This window comes from Schistocerca gregaria, chromosome 6 (assembly GCF_023897955.1).
Source record: "Schistocerca gregaria isolate iqSchGreg1 chromosome 6, iqSchGreg1.2, whole genome shotgun sequence".
Classification (NCBI taxonomy): domain Eukaryota; kingdom Metazoa; phylum Arthropoda; class Insecta; order Orthoptera; family Acrididae; genus Schistocerca; species Schistocerca gregaria.
The window spans coordinates 273,277,568-273,295,068 of NC_064925.1; the positions used below are offsets into that span (position 1 = coordinate 273,277,568).

The 17,501-nt window shown below is 44.5% G+C and overlaps 1 protein-coding gene across 1 annotated transcript in view; it reads right to left on the bottom strand.

The window, feature by feature from the left end:
- Nucleotides 1-17,501, bottom strand: part of LOC126279058 (acylphosphatase-2) — a 132,745-nt gene that overhangs the window by 69,630 nt on the left and 45,614 nt on the right. The window contains exon 2 of the mRNA XM_049979489.1: nt 4,430-4,556. Coding sequence (XP_049835446.1) covers nt 4,430-4,556 — 127 coding nt within the window. The remainder of the gene's footprint in view (nt 1-4,429; nt 4,557-17,501) is intronic.

Here is a 17,501-nt window from a genome sequence, read left to right on the forward strand (position 1 = left end):
GGCTGCGGTTACCCTTCACGCTGCATCACAGACAGGCGCGCCAGCGATGGTGTACTCAACAACGAAACCTGGGTGCACGAATGGCAAAGCGTAATCTTTTCGTATGATTCCGGTTTATGTTTAGAGCATTATGATGGTTGCATCCGTGATTCGCGACATCGCCGTGAACGCACATTGGAAGCGTGTATTCGTCATCGCCATACTGGCGTATCATCCGGCATAATGGTATGGGGTGCCATTGGTTACACGTCTCGGTCACCTCTTGTTCGCATTGACGGCACTTTGAACAGTGGACGTTACATTTCAGATGTGTTACGACCCGTGGCTCTACCCTTCATTCGATCCCTGCGAAACCTTACAATTCAGCAGGATAATGCACGGCCGCTTGTTGCAGGTCCTGTACTGGCTTTTCTGGATACAGAAAATGTTCCACTGCTGCCCTGGCCAGCACATCCTCCAGATCTATCACCAATTGAAAACGTCTGGTCAATGGTGGCCGAGCAACTGGCTTGTCACAATACGCCAGTCACTACTCTTGATGAACTGTGGTATCGTGTGGAAGCTGCATGGGGGCAGCTGTACCTGTACACGCCACCCAAGCTCTGTTTGATTCAATGCCCAGGCGTATCAAGGCGAAAGATGAAAGAATGTTGAAAGCATTGCGATAAGTAAAAATTAAGAGAAACTGTCGTAAGAAAAATAATGAAAAATTGGTTACGATACATTCTGAGACGCCGATGCTTACTCTAGCAGCCAGGTTAAGGGAATGAGAGGAAGAGGAAGAAATGTCAACTGTGCGGAAGGCGACTATGTTTGAAACGTAAGAGGGGGATGTGTTGAAGTACCATACCTAGACTTGACGCAAACCTGAACAGCTTCTGATGATCATAGTTACTTTATTTATCCGACCGTTGTATACCATAATACATATAAGTTGTGTGTTCATTGTTAGCGTGTCACAGTACTGTTAAAATATAGACTAATACATATTGCAGTATCGAACCTCACGGGAATATCTGAGAGTACTCTTGACGAGACAAACTGAGGAACTGACATAGTCTGCAGATGCATACTTATATGAGAGTACCGTTTCAAAATTTAAGACTCGAAGTTCCTCCAAGACTCACACTGAATAACAAGGAACTGGAAAAATTAGAATGCAAGCCTTCAGGTATAGGGATAAACATACTGTTTTGATTTTATTTTCGTGTAAACTATTTCTCCTTTCTTCTGTTCTTATATTTAGTGTTATTCATTCACTGAACTTTATCCAGTTATTAGTAGTAGGAAACTTTTGCTTCTTTTAAAAGTTTTGAGATATTCGTTCTTTTTATAGAGTTTAAACAATAAAAAACACATAATGTGACTTTTTCCACAACCATAACTGTGCAATAATATATTCTGTTTTTTTCGTTGTTTCAATAGTACTGTGAACTGTCTACTATTCTAATCGTAGATGATGGGCTATTAAGATTGAGTTAGACTAAAAGTAAAAAAAAAAGACAAGTTTTCTACACATATCATGTTATTGCAGTTTGATGAGTCATGGGCAGTGTGGATCTTGTACGTCAGGTCGCTTACTAGAAGTAGTGCCTCTTAGACGGTGGCACCAGAAGAATCTGCACTCAATCTTATCCGTAGAAAGTCACAACGATGAGCTTGAAGCTTGAATAGCTGGTAGGACAACAGCACATGGAGACGTAGATGTTGCTGAGGGTGAGTACAATTTGAAATTTACGTTCAAAGAACGAACAGTTTCATACCACGAGAAAAAAACGGTGAAGTTGTTAGGGTGCTCGTTTTGCGAGGAAGAAAGTGTTTAAGAAAAAACAGAAAGCATTCTCCCTTTTTTTCTTGTGTCTTTGACTCGCAGCGGCGTGGTTATTGATGGATTTGGCGAGGTTAATTTGAGGTGTGGACGGATGTTCTTTTAGTTGTCACGGAAAAAGAGAAAGCTTAGGCCGAACAACAGATGATGATGCTCAATAACCACACATGAACAGAAAAGCCGACAAGAAGAGTGCCATGTACCCGCATTCCGGCTAAAGGGATCGGCAAACCGTCGGACACTAAAGCATCACGGGTTTGCATAAGTACAAGGCGCTGCCTCCTCGGACTACGTCGATTGCAAGAAGGGCAGACGGCAGGACAAGCGCCACCAGAGGTCCTTCGCATCAGGGACCTATTTTCTCCGCTGTGTCACGCGCGCAGAACTGGATCGGCACGAATTCCTCCGCATCCCGGCTATATAAGGCGGCTCAGCCAACATACCGGCAGTTCGCTCCAGCGGAGCTCTGGGCCAATACCGCAGGGGGACCTACGACTTTCCAGCGATAACCCGAGACGTACTTGTCTGCCAACTCTCGTCGTAAGGGATTGTCAGTTGCATAGTCTTCATGTCGCACAACATTCATTCACTTTATGTTCCGGGCATATACCTGTTGGCGTATGAGAAGTTGTATTATTTTTTATTGAAAAGAGTTTTCCTTTTACGTGGGTCATTCCAAAAGATATGCACACTATTTTTATAAAAAAACACAGTTTTAATTCTGCATGTTTGAAAGTTTTACAGTGTGTAGATACATCCTTTCCGCTTGTTTTCAAACTTAGTTCAACTTGTTCCCATGAGTGGCGCCGTCACAGCATGTCTTCAAGGTGTCTGCTACACTTGACGTTCGTCAGAAGCAGCGTGCTGCCATAGAATTTCTGTGCTGTGAAAACGAGACAGTGGGAAACATCCACAAGAGTTTGAAAAATGTGTATGGAGATGCTGCTGTCGATCGTAGTACAGTTAGTCGGTGGGCAAGCAGGTTATGTGATGAAAGCGGGCACGGAAATATTGAGGATTGTCCTCGCAGCGGCAGACCTCGTACTGCACACACTGCAGACGGTGTGCTGAGAGTTAAGGAATTGGTGACTGCTGACAGACGCATCACAGTGAACGAATTGTCACGCTAAGTCGGGATAAGGGAAGGAAATGTTTGCAGAATACTGAAAGTGTTGGCATTAAAAAATGTTTGTGCCAGGTGGGTTCCCAGGATGTTAACAGTGGCTCACAAAGAAACAAGTAAAACGGTATGCAGCGAACAGTACGAGAATGGTGGAGATGAATTTCTTGGAAGAATTGTGACAGGTGATGAAACATGGCTCCATCATTTTTCACCACAGACAAAGAGGCAATCAATGGAGTGGCATCATGCAAATTCACCCAAGATAAATAAATTCAAAACCACACCTTCTTCTGGAAAAGTTAGGGCCACGGTGTTTTTCGATTCCGAAGGACTCTTGCTTGTGGACATCATACCAAGTGGAACCACCATAAATTCTGCTGCATATGTGACGACACTGAAGAAACTTCAAGCTCGACTGTGTTCGACCACATCGGCAAAAGCAGGCTGTTTTGCTGTTGCACGACAATGCACGGCCACATGTCAGTCAAAAAACCATGGAAGAGATCACAAAACTCGGATGGACATCACTGAAGCACCCGCCTTACAGTCCTGACCTGGCTCCATGTGACTATCATCTCTTTGGGAAACAGAAAGACTCTCTTCGTGGAACAGGATTTGAAGATGATTACTCTCTTGTGGGCGCTGTCAAACAGTGGCTCCCAACAGGTTGGTCCAGAATTTTGCCATGCAGGTATACAGGTGCTGGTTCCAAGATGGCGTAAGGCATTTGAGAGGGATGGAAATTATGTGGAGAAATGAAAATATTGTTCCTAAAGGATGTATCTACACACTGTAAAACTTTCAAACATGTAGAATAAAAGAGGTATTTTTAAAAAAAAGTGTGCATTTCTTTTGATGTGACCCTCGTATATTGAATCTCTCTACTGTGGCCGTAATAAATCCTTGTTCTTGTTTACATGTTTCTTATTATTTCTTATCAAGCATATCCCAGTGGGAGTTATAGCAAATAGGAAAATAACAGCCCATCAACGGAAAGGAGTAGTTAAGTAAAATTAATCTTGTGGCAGGAATATTGGCCTGGCTGTGAGAGGAGTATGGTCTCTCTCTTCCACGGCACGAGGAAGGTGAAGATAGCGGGACCATCGACCTGGTCGCCTTACACCCCCCCCCCCCCCCCAAACAGATCCCCAGTACTCACCTGATAGCAGGCTGAGTAGGCCACCAAGTGGCGATTGCTTAAATACAAAGACCTCACAAACCTCTTTCGATTTATCGTCACAAAAACAATGGACCTAGATACAGCATTTCATCGCATAGGAACACAAAATACATTTAACAATGAAGGGTTGACATTGCATCCCAATCACTAAAGCAGAAGAAACGGAGGCGGGCGTTCAATAAGGAGCACTGTTAGCCTCAAAGTGCAACCACCTACATACAACCGAATTCAGGAAATCAATAAAATAAAGCTGTAACTGCAACGTGGGGGGGCACATGTACAGCGCCTTGCTACTTACATGTGTTCCACGGCAATTCGCGGACCCTGTATTTTGCCGACGATGGTTCCGTTTTTGGTGTTCTTCACCCAGCCACCAATCCCCAACTGCAAGCACATGTCGCGGCAGTATTTGGTGAAGTAGACACCTGCAAACACAAGCAAGCCATATCATCAACACTTCTAATAGCTTATCTTTAGCTGTACAAGCACACTGTTCACAACACAAGAACCTTAAAAATATCTGTGGGCTATAACTTCTTTACACAGTGTGGCCAGAAACAGTCTGAAAAGCTGAGCTGAGAAATAATTGTTAAAAAATCTGATACGTTGCACCGTTTTCGAGTTAATTAGTACTGAAGTTAGCCAATTAGTTCGTTGCGCTTGCAAATTCAAGCGACCGCCAGACACGGTGTCGCGAAATGTGTTCTTGGTTTGGTTTCCTAAAACTGAACAAGTGGACGATACATAAATTGGACATAGGATGGTAGTAATGCTAAAACCCGAGCCAGGGACTGAGCAGTCTCGTGCGCTTTGATCTACACTGTAAGTAAACTAATTGTATCTGACGGGCCATTTGAAGTTGCGGCCGCAATCTGCTGTTTTTCTTCCTCAGATACGGTATTCGCACAAAACAGGAAAGTTGTATTTCTAGCTTATCAGCTTATTATTGGAATACTACTATAAAATCTGAATTTTCAATAACAATAAAGCAAGTCTCAAAGTCAGAGTGTGAAGAGAGAGGAGATGGACAGAGAGGTGGAATGAAATAGACATAGAAAGCGGAAACGAGGAGAGGGACACAGAGAGGGGGTAGAAGGTGGACAGAGAGAGGAGGGAGAGCAGGGACAGGGGAAGGAAGAGATGAACAGCGGCAGGAGATTAGGTCGTATATCAAGTTCCAATAGACATTAGAAACGTTTGTTTTGTCTTTTACTTCTTTTCCATCTAACCAGACTGCGCCACAATAACGCGTGCCCGAGTACAACCTGTTTGATATATATTTAAAAGCGATTTCATGTGTCAGAAAAGTATTTTTTGTTAGTAAGTACACTCCTGGAAATTGAAATAAGAACACCGTGAATTCATTGTCCCAGGAAGGGAAAACTTTATTGACACATTCCTGTGGTCAGATACATCACATGATCACACTGACAGAACCACAGGCACATAGACACAGGCAACAGAGCATGCACAATGTCGGCACTAGTACAGTGTATATCCACCTTTCGCAGCAATGCAGGCTGCTATTCTCCCATGGAGACGATCGTAGAGATGCTGGATGTAGTCCTGTGGAACGGCTTGCCATGCCATTTCCACCTGGCGCCTCAGTTGGACCAGCGTTCGTGCTGGACGTGCAGACCACGTGAGACGACGCTTCATCCAATCCCAAACATGCTCAATGGGGGACAGATCCGGAGATCTTGCTGGCCAGGGTAGTTGACTTACACCTTCTAGAGCACGTTGGGTGGCACGGGATACATGCGGACGTGCCTTGTCCTGTTGGAACAGCAAGTTCCCTTGCCGGTCTAGGAATGGTAGAACGATGGGTTCGATGACGGTTTGGATGTACCGTGCACTATTCAGTGTCCCCTCGACGATCACCAGAGGTGTACGGCCAGTGTAGGAGATCGCTCCCCACACCATGATGCCGGGTGTTGGCCCTGTGTGCCTCGGTCGTATGCAGTCCTGATTGTGGCGCTCACCTGCACGGCGCCAAACACGCATACGACCATCATTGGCACCAAGGCAGAAGCGACTCTCATCGCTGAAGACGACACGTCTCCATTCGTCCCTCATTCACGCCTGTCGCGACACCACTGGAGGCGGGCTGCACGATGTTGGGGCGTGAGCTGAAGACGGCCTAACGGTGTGCGGGACCGTAGCCCAGCTTCATGGAGACGGTTGCGAAAGGTCCTCGCCGATACGTCAGGAGCAACAGTGTCCCTAATTTGCTGGGAAGTGGCGGTGCGGTCCCCTAACGGCACTGCGTAGGATCCTACGGTCTTGGCGTGCATCCGTGCGACGCTGCGGTCCGGTCCCAGGTCGACGGGCACGTGCACCTTCCGCCGACCACTGGCGACAACATCGATGTACTGTGGAGACCTCACGCCCCACGTGTTGAGCAATTCGGCGGTACGTCCACCCGGCCTCCCGCATGCCCACTATACGCCCTCGCTCAAATTACAACTGCACATACGGTTCACGTCCACGCTGTCGCGGCATGCTACCAGTGTTAAAGACTGCGATTGAGCTCCGTATGCCACGGCAAACTGGCTGAGACTGACGGCGGCGGTGCACAAATGCTGCGCAGCTAGCGCCATTCGACGGCCAACACCGCGGTTCCTGGTGTGTCCGCTGTGCCGTGCGTGTGATCATTGCTTGTACAGCCCTCTCGCAGTGTCCGGAGCAAGTATGGTGGGTCTGACACACCTGTGTCAATGTGTTCTTTTTCCCATTTCCAGGAGTGTATATGGTTATATATGATGGGCAGCCAAGAACCTGTCCGTCTTGCGGCGGTACAGGCCATGTCCGCTCGCTGTGTATACAACGCCGAGTGGCCCAGCTACCTGCGGACGAAGCAGTGAGACCCCCAGCCATGTCAACGTTGCCTTTAACTTACGTAGCGGCAGCCGCTGGGCAACTCCATACGCGTCACGCTCCTGACGCTACTCAGGATGAAGTGATAACGGAAGTTAGCGACTCGATGGTGACAACACAACCAAAGAGTCAAGAAAAAGAACCGAATATCTCTGTTCAAATAGAACAAACCCCTGAACCGATTACAGCCCTTCAGAATGAGCAGTCTCCAGAAAATCACGAGGAAACCAACCCATCACTTGCCAGCGAACAGGACCGAGAGCAAGAAACCCAAGAGGCAATGGAAAACGTTGAAACCTCCCCACGAGTCAGTCCTCCGAGGAAACATAAAAAGAGGACGGCTCTGAGCACTATGGGACTTAACTGCTGAGGTCATCAGTCCCCTAGGACTTAGAACTACTTACACCTAACTAACCTAAGGACATCACACACATCCATGCCCGAGGCAGGATTCGAACCTGCGACCGTAGCGGTCACGCGATTCCGAACTGAAGCGCTTAGAACCGCACGGCCACACCGGCCGGCTAAAAAGAGGAGACTAGCTCACAAGGCCGCTGAACAACTGGCACGACCTTTGCGAGAAAAAGCAAAGCAGATTTGCAACAAACTGCAGGAAGAACAACATAGTACTCTGGTTCTGAGTATGCAGGCACCTGACCCCTTGTAAGCTAAAACAAATACACCATGTCCCATGTCAACGGACCATTCGTCACACGAGCGATTGAAGCTGCTAGCAAATTTCGATGCAGACAAGGTTTTCCCTGATACTAGAAATGCAGAAAAAGAGACATCGAAAGCTAATCAACACAAAACCTGGGCTGATGAATCGGATGAAATGAACCAAGATGAAGAATTGAATGAAATTGGAGGAACGGAACAGACTCCTGCCCCAAGAGATCAACTGAACACGATGGATACATCATTGCCGGAACATACATGTGAGAAAGGATTTTCCTCCGACAGCACTTCGTATGACGAATATTGACTTCGGTAACGAATAGGACAATATGAACGCAGCACAAGCCTACAAAATCGCTACGTTGAACATTAATAAGGTACGCTCCTCCCTGCATTTACAACATTTGCAAGACTTTCTATACGCAACTGACGTTGATGTACTACTGTTACAGGAAGTAACAGATATTAAATTAGAAAAGATACGTGGGTACAACGCTATAATAAACCCCGGTATCGGTGCAGAGCTGGGAACCGCAATTCTCACGAAAGAAGGCATCCGTGTCGCTCAAATAGCAAAACTTGAAAACAGTAGAGGAGTTGCAGTGACTGTTAATAACGCCCGCATCATCAACGTTTATGCACCGTCAGACAACAATAACAGGCGTGCTAGAGCGGATTTTTTAAAAAGTGAAATCGTTCATCTCTTCGGTACACGCCAAGATTATATAATCCTAGCAGGCGATTTTATTCTGTACTTAGCCCGAAGGACCAGACATCGAATTTCAACAAGTCCTTAGAACTGGAAAGAATAGTCCACCAAATGCAGTTAACCGATACCTAGGAACATACCCATGGCGCACAGCCCGGTTTCACATATTTTACCAGTCACTCAGCAAGCGGGCTAGACAGAATTTGCGTCTCGTCCAACCTTAAGAACCATGTACTCCAGTCTGAGGTCTGGCCCACCATGTTTTCTGACCACGCCGCGTACATCACCACAGTAAATTTGGAAAAACAAGAGACCTACCGAGCGAGGGGCATATGGAAACTCAACATTACACATCTAAAAGATGAGGAATGTCGCGTAGCATTTACTAATGTGTGGCAAGAATACGAGAAACGATCCCCGCCATACCATTCTGCCATAGCTTAGTGGTTACAATGTGCTAAGCCTAAAATAAGAAGAATGCTGATCGATTACTCACGACAGAAAAGTTTCTGGATTAAAAAGACGACTGAATTTTATTTTAGCTGCCTTAGAGACCTGTACATCCTGGACAAACGATTAATGGAGAACTTTAGCCGGATTCAGAAAGTCAAAGCAAAACTTTTAGCACTGAAGCGGCGACAGTCAGAGCGAGAATACAAAACATTGTAGAAGGGGAAGAAACAGCCATGTACCATGTAATGCGTGAGAATAAGAGAGGGAACAGAAAAATACTGACAGAAGTTAAATTACCTGATGGGACCAGTTACACAAAACAGAATGAAAATCAAAACGCTGTTCATAAATATATCTGAGATATGATGTCCACCAAACCTACCGTCGACGAGGCGCGGCAAGATCTTGTTAGAAACGTATCAGGACGAATTAGTACAGAGAAAGTAGAAAATCTCACGGCTGAAATAGAAGAGGGCGAATTGAAAGACGCAATAGCACAGAGTCCTAAGTCTCCAGGACCTGATGGTATCCCCGTGGAATTCTACCAAGTGTTCTGGCCACAAATGAAAAGCAAGTTGCTATGCATGTACAACGAACTCATGAATGGAAATGTTGACGCTCCCAAAGAATTTCCTGAAGGGATCATAGTTCTAATTCCTAAAAACTCACTTAGCAAAGCAATTGAAAACCTTCGCCCAGTAACATTCCTCAACAGTGATTACAAAATTATGGCCCGCGTATTAGCAAGAAGAATAAAAATGGTTATTAATTCTGTAACTGGCCCGTACCAAACATGTGTAGGCAAAGACAGAAACATCTATCAGAATATATGCGGGTAGGGATATAATATCAACTGCAAATGTATGCCGAATAAAATGTGCTTTAGTGTCATTAGACTTCGAGAAGCCGTTTGACAGAGTAGATCATAAGTATCTCCTCGGAATCATGGAAGTCATGGGATTCCCACCATGATTCGTGAGGATTATTCAACAAATTTTGAAAAACAGTGTAGCACGAATATTGATAAACGGACAACTAAGTAGAGAGATTGAATTGACTGGATCCGTACGTCAAGGTTGCCCAATGTCAATGGCCCTTTTCGCAATAGCAATAGAACCTCTCCTCGCGACACTCACGCATCACCTGCAAGGATTGTGTATAAACGGCAAGAAAATAGTGTGCAACGCCTACGAATATGATGTGGGCGTCCTGGTTATAAATGACGATGAAGTGGCGAAAGCTCTTCGGGTTGTACACACATATGAACTTGCTTCTGGCGCCACACTAAATAAAAGGAAGTCAGACACCATGAACCTAGGCAGAGGAATATGTATGCAAAATCGGGGACAATTGACGGAAGTATTCACATTAAAATGTTTGGGTATTGAGTTTAGGAGCAACATCCAACACACTATTGCCGTCAATTATAAAAAAAAAAACTACTTGCAAGCATACGAGCATTTGTACAAGGAAACAGTATGAGGCAACTGGACGAGATACAGAAAACCAAACTAGTAAATGTGTATATAACATCCAAACTTAACTATGTTGTCCAAGCTTTCACGGTGCCATTAGAAACAACCAGAAGAATTTTGTCCGCGATAGGAAGCTTTGTAAGCCATGGCAACATTTTCAAAGTGAAGTTCAATACACTAACACTCCCAACAAGGAAAGGAGGCTTAAACCTCGTTGATGTCAGTTACAGGTCACGAGCGTTATATGTGTGTCGAATGTGCAAGCAATGGAAACAGATACCCGACAGCTTAACGGCCCACTTGCTGAATGAAATTGCTCCAGCAAGCATGCAGCCGCCAATAGATGTGCTGCATATACCTGCTGGTCTTTGTCACCTTAAACCTTTTCTCGTTGAGTACAATTATATCTCATCGAGGCTCTCAGAACAACAGTTGACGAAAGTAAAGGACATCTATACATATTTGATGAAAGCTAAGAAAGGAAATATTATTGAAAGAAAATACCCCAACAACGACTGCTCTGCAATTTGGAACAAATATCCACGATCGGAACTTACCTTCTAAGGTGAAAGCAAACTTGGTATAAGGCAGTCAACAGGAAAATAGCTACTAATTCCAAATTGCATGCTATACATCTCACAAATTCGCCCTTGTGCGCGTCATGCAACCTTCTTGACACTGAAGAACACCGGTTCGTGTATGAAAGAGTAAGAGACATATGGCATGTAGTTAAGCAGAAATTAGCGACCGTTAACAGAACATCTTCAACCGTTTTCACCGCAGCAGATTTTCTGACTCCAGGCGCAGTGCCATATCCTAATACGAAAAGAAATGCTGTTAACAGGCTAAAAGGGCACACGCTGCACTATATCTTGAAGGCAGAAAATAAAAGCAAAGAAGATTACTAGGTGTATCTAACGACTCAGCACCATCATCTCATGCGGACAAAAGACTACAAAAAAATTACGCATGCTTCTTAAATAGAATCATGGAATAAAATTATACAGAGAACAATAATAGATTAAGAATGGTACGGAATCCAGAGATGTCAACCCTGCACGATTACCTATAACTGGAACCGGAATGTCTTCGATCCTTTCACGAGACACTACAGAAAAGTCCGTAGCAAAACACACCGGACTACATCCTCATGAAGAACTTAGACATCAAATTTTATGTATTTTATTTTTTTAGTTATCTTATGCCACACGCAGAAAAGTTTTTTAAGTTCTAAAAAACGTTTTCCAAGGGGACACAAGATTTTATGTTTTACTTATGAAGATGAGAGACTACACGTATCAGTTTATTTTAATATACTTGTCTTTCCATTAGCAAGAGGAAGATTCATTTCCTTTAATTATATCAAGAAGAAATATTTATTCTCGTTTATGTTAGCAAAGGTAATTTAGGCATCCAGCTTACAGAAAAATAGGAAGCCGCAAAAAAAAAAAAAAAAAAAAAAGCACAGTGGCGGACTACTCGCAAAAAGTAAAAAAAATGAGGCTTTGGCATTAAAAACATAAAAAAGTACATAAAATAAAAAAGTAAAAAAATTTGGTAGAAGGATGGAATCTTAATAATAATCACAATAAAAAAAGGTAGCTGAGTGGTTAGCGCGGCAGAATGTAAATTCTAAGGGCCCGGGTTCAATTCCCGGCTGGGTTGGAGATTTTCTCCGCTCAGGGAGTGGGTGTTGTGTTGTCCTAATTATCATCATTTCATCCCCATCGACGCGCAAGTCGCCGAAGTGGCGTTAAATCGAAAGACTTGCACCCGGCGAACGGTCTACCCGATGGGAGGCTCTAGTCACACGACATTTATTTTAGCTCCTATAGTTTCATGGAGTTCCGATAGCTGACGGCGCTATGCGTAGCTTTCAAAATTGCGTTTGTAACGGAGGTGCATTCCAAGCAGAGAGCTGTCATTGAGATACTTTTGGTGGAAAACCAGAGCTTCAAAGATATTTTTGACCGCTTACAGGAAGCGAGGAAAAGCACGGTGAGTCGCACAAGGTCGCGCAAACCGCGTGCCAGCGGGCCGCACACAGCTGTGACTCCAGGAACGTGGGGACACTCTCATTCGAGGTAATCGACGTATCACAATCAAACACCTCGCTGCTCGACTGGATGTCATTTGTCCACCACTTGGGATACTCAAAGGAGTGTGCCCGATGGGTCCCTGGCCGCCTAACAGAAGACCGTAAGAGCCTGTGCGGAATAGCTGGCACATTACGAGGCTGATCGGTTTTTTGTCGAACAGCGTCACAGGCGATGAAACATGGGTTCATCACTTCGAACCTAAAACAAACAATCCATGAAATGGCGCTTCCTCCGAAGAGAAAGTTCAAAGCCGCCACCTCAGCTGATAAAGTCATGGCGACGGCTTTCTAGGTCCCTGTTTCGTGTCCTCCCTCATAGTGCAACGATCAACTCTTGAAGTGTACTGTGCTTCCCTCGCATACAGAAGCAACGGCTTCATCATGTTTGTCACCACAAAAATGCAAGCAAACTTTTCTAGTGAGCCGGAGAGGAGCTCGTAAGACTTCCTTGGGCTCTTCATTCTCATCCACCGTACAGACTGGATCTCGCACCTACCAGCCTCTGTTTGGCCCAATGGCGGATGCACTCCGCGGGAAGCAGTACATCTACATCTACATCTACATTTATCCTCCGCAAGCCACCCAACGGTGGCACTTTACTTGCCACTGTCATTACCTCCCTTATCTGTTCCAGTCGCGTATGGTTCGCGGGAAGAACGACTGCCGCACAGCCGCACAGCCTACGTGCGCGCTCGAATCTCTCTAATTTTACATTCGTGATCTCCTCGGGAGGCATAAGTAGGGGGAAGCAATATATTCGATACCTCATCCAGAAACGCACCCTCTCGCAACCTGGACAGCTAGCTACACCGCGATGCACAGCACCTCTCTTGCAGAGTCTGCCACTTGAGTTTGCTAAACATCTCCGTAACACTATCACGCTTACCAAATAACCCTGTGACGAAACGCGCCGCTGTTCTTTGGATGATGGGGAGGTTATCGATGCAGCAAGACGTGGATCCGACGTCAACCATCAGACTGATACCATCAGGGAATGCCGGACCTCCCAGGGAGTTGGTGTAAGGCCAACGCGCAGAGCGTAGGTTATGTTGAAAATTGGGTTTTGTAGCCAAACGACTGGGGAATAATTTGGTGTTTTGGAATCCTGAATACAACCAACCTGCTTACAGAAAACTATGTGTTGCACTACTCGTTGAATGTTCCTCGTACTTTAGAAACTGTACAGAAGCTTCCCTGTGATGGAGTAGCAAGCCTAGGAAGAAAGGATTACCAATGCGATTAAGGTATTGTCTACGTCCGGCAAGCGTTGGAGTCCCAGACGCTTCCCGCCTCAGTGCACAGTTTTAACCTGTCAGGAAGTTTGACAAATGCTGACAAGCCTCTGCAGAGTGAAGGATCCATTCTATTGGCGGGGGTCGTCCAGTTTGGTTGAGGAGCTGTGACTGACGTTAGTGGAGTAACGTGAGGTCACGCGTGTGGAGAAACCTAAGTGTCTGCTGGCAGCGGCCCAAAAATGTGGCGGTTACGTATCGAGTCGGGCCGGGCTGGGCCGGGCCATGAAACGTGTGCGCCAGCCGCGGGGGTGGGAGGGGGCGAAGCACAGCACGTGTCCCTGGCGGTGGCGTCGCTTGGAGGCCGGCCAGAGGTGTGGGCGGCGGGGCGGCGCCGCCCGCGATTCACAGCTATGTGCAGGGCAGGAACGCCGAGAAGCTGCGTCGAGCTTCCTGTCGCTATATCCTCAGCAATGTCTGTGCGGGGTGTAATGGAACCCCAGCTGTGCCTGCTATCGTACCGTAAACATGAACGACAGAGTCATGTCGTATGCACTATGTGCTCGTCTACGCTACAGTCAACAGTACCCAATCAGAAACCTGCACTTTCACAGCTGATTACAACAACCTGCATTAAAAGTTAACCGTGGTAAAGTTGACACTTAACCCTGTTCAAGGCAAAATTCTGGTGCACCGACCTCAATCAAAGTGAAACATGAGAGCTGACCGTGGTTAAATTTGACCGTGGCTCACACCTGGTTTTCACATGACCAGGGCTTTATAAGCATACGGTATTAAGATGTCGGCGCGTTTCGATGTAGTCAGACCGACTCAGGGTATCATAGACCGTACCCTGTACTTAAGGCGAACCCAGAGAGTTTGTTAATTTATGAATTAAACGTAACACTAGTAGAATTAAAATGTGCCTCCAGATGTGACCAAATCGCCAGTTTTTCTCTAACAAGGGAAACAAGACACTCGTTTTTTGTAATTTTTTTACATTTATGGTACGTGAACTCCAAAACTCAAATATACCTCTCCGAAAGTAGTTCGGTGCAAGCCTCAAAAATTCTCGAGAAAACCAACTTCTGAGGTTTCCGACCAAGTTAAATAAGCTATAATTTTTTCGAGAGCCACAATGGCTGTGTGGTGCGGTGCTTGGGTTCGATTCCAGGTGGATTAAATTATTTTAAAGAAAGTTGCATGTTGTAGGAGCATTTGCATGAAACGTAAAACAAAAGAAGATAGAAGGAAAAAACAACTTTTGGTTTTCTAAATTGTACAGTCTTGGATAACAATCTTTTATAAAAGACCGGAAAATAACAATTTTTGTTTACAATGAAAACTCGATTTTTGTGTGCAGTTTATATTTAGAAATAAGAAGACGCGGATTAGATGTAGCTCTATTAAATAGCATACATTTGATGAATTTTATACTTAAATAATATAGGCATTCGAACTGAAAGGAAAATCGAAAAAAATAATGCCCGAAACGAGACACTGTACATTTCTTCTTTCATACTGCACCCGTGATTTCTTCTATTTTCCTGAACTTGTGCAACCGCTTCGACAAGTTCGTAAAATACATGATGTCTGATGTCACTCCCTATTTGTAAACAGTTATAATTTTTTATTTATGAACCAATCTTCCTAGAACTACTTCTGTTAGAAATAGTACTCCTTGAGGTTGTGTGTAACATCATTTTTTTCTTTTGTTTCAGTTGGGAATAGCGACCTATGTTGACTGTGGGAGAAATGGCCAAAATATCAGGTTTTTATGAGAGCTGGAGATCTGCAGTGAGGGTACAACGATGGAGGAAGGCTGAACCAGGGATCCATGCAACTCTGGATGCAAAACCAGTTAAAACTGTCATTCCAAATTACTAACAACAGTGAGTGTCGCCGATGCAAGAAGATCAGGAAGGCCATCAACTTCGAGGACATCAGAGAATATTGACAGAGTTCGTGAAATGTTCACTAGGAGCCTTAAAAAATCACTGTGTCAAGTATCTCGTGAAAGAGGTCTTTCACATTACCCACTTCCAACGATTCTTAAGAAAGATCTCACTTTTACGCCTTGGAAGCCACATTGTATGGAGCAATTGTTTCCTGATGACAGAGAGAGAAGAATAGATTTTGGAGGAATTTTCTTCGTTTGGAATGATGATTGTCATGAACTTTTTGAGAACATTCTGTGGACTAATGAGCCAATTTTCCACATTGGATGATCTGTAAACAGGCAGAATTACAATTACTGGGCAGCCGAAAACCCACACGAATGAGTTGAAAAACCATAGGGGCATCCGATGGTGAGAGTATGATGCTGTATCACGCCCTCCGAAGTTGCTGGTCCTTTCTTTATGCGGAACACAATGAATGGCGCAAGACATCTGGAAATGCTGCAAGATCGTGTATGACCAGTAATTTCACAATGGAACAACCCACACCTTCGCTTCATGCAGAACGGAGCACTTGCACATTTTGCAGATGATGTCTGCGAATGGCTGCATGATCATTTTCCAGGTAGTTGGAGTGGCAGACGTGTTGCATATGAATGGCCTACTTTCAGCCCTGATTTAATGCCTGGCGATGTTTTCCTCTACTGGTAGGCTAAGTAGAAGGTTTACAAGAGAAAATCATGCAACGTGGATGAATTGGAAGCAGTGATATCTGATGTGTTAGCCAATATTACACCTAACATGTTGCAGGCAGCAACGTCGTACGAACCAGTTCGTTTAAAAAAATGCGTAGAGAATGCTGGAGCTTACGTGGAGATTTAAAATTATATTAATCACAACCTCAAGGAGTGCTATTTCTAAAAAACTAGTTCTAGGAAAATTGGTTCATAAGTAAAGAAATTATAACTGTTTAAAAATAGAGAGTGACTTATCAGACAGCCTGTACATCCATCCTGCACTTCGAAAAATCTGGGATGCCTCGCAACGTGCTGTTCGGAAGAGATTTCCGTCTAATAGGTGCTGCTCATGCATTGTTGTTTAGATCTTTGAGCGGGTTTGGTGACATATCTGAACAGTCAATATACAATATCCACAATCAAGGTCTATCTTCAGAAGTTTGGGATCTGGGGTGACGCAAAACTTTTTGTGACGTGTGTATATTATTTTAAACAAAATTTGTATATTATTTTATTCATGGCTGTAGTTTTCAGCAACTTTACTATATATTACAGAATAAAATTCCTTCGTCAGCTGCAATAATATGTACATTTTTGGACGTATCATTGTACTGATACCTGGTAAAACAACTACTAAGCTTCTGAAGTCGACAAATTAATTTGCCGAAACCGATAAAGCGAAATAAAAATGTAGTTACAACTGAGGACTGAACTTTATTCTGAAAAATTTGTTTGCATAACAATGTGCTGTTTTGTTTTATTACTCGCAGTCAGTTTTAACAGAAAGCAAGCTAGATGTATTTACGGCAAATGTGCCGCTATGAATACAAGAAAGACGTATAGAAATATTTGCATATGTAATGGATTAGGAACGGAACATGGTCATAAAAGGTCAGACAAGTGAGAAAGGCAGCTGATTTTATTATTAACTGCCGCTTATAAGAGGTGATATCGACGAGATGCTGCACAGCGTCAGATTTGTACACGGAGACTGAAACTGTAACTAATTTCTTCCAGCGTAAATGGGTTCCGCATTAACGCATTAGCGTACCTACTACACTATGTGATCAAAAGTATCCGGACACCGGGCTGAAAATGACTTACAATTTCGTGGCGCCCTCCATCGGTAACGCTGGAATTCAACATGTTGTTGGCCCGCCCGTAGGCTTGATGACAGCTTCCACTCCCGCAGGCATACGTTCAATCAGGTGCT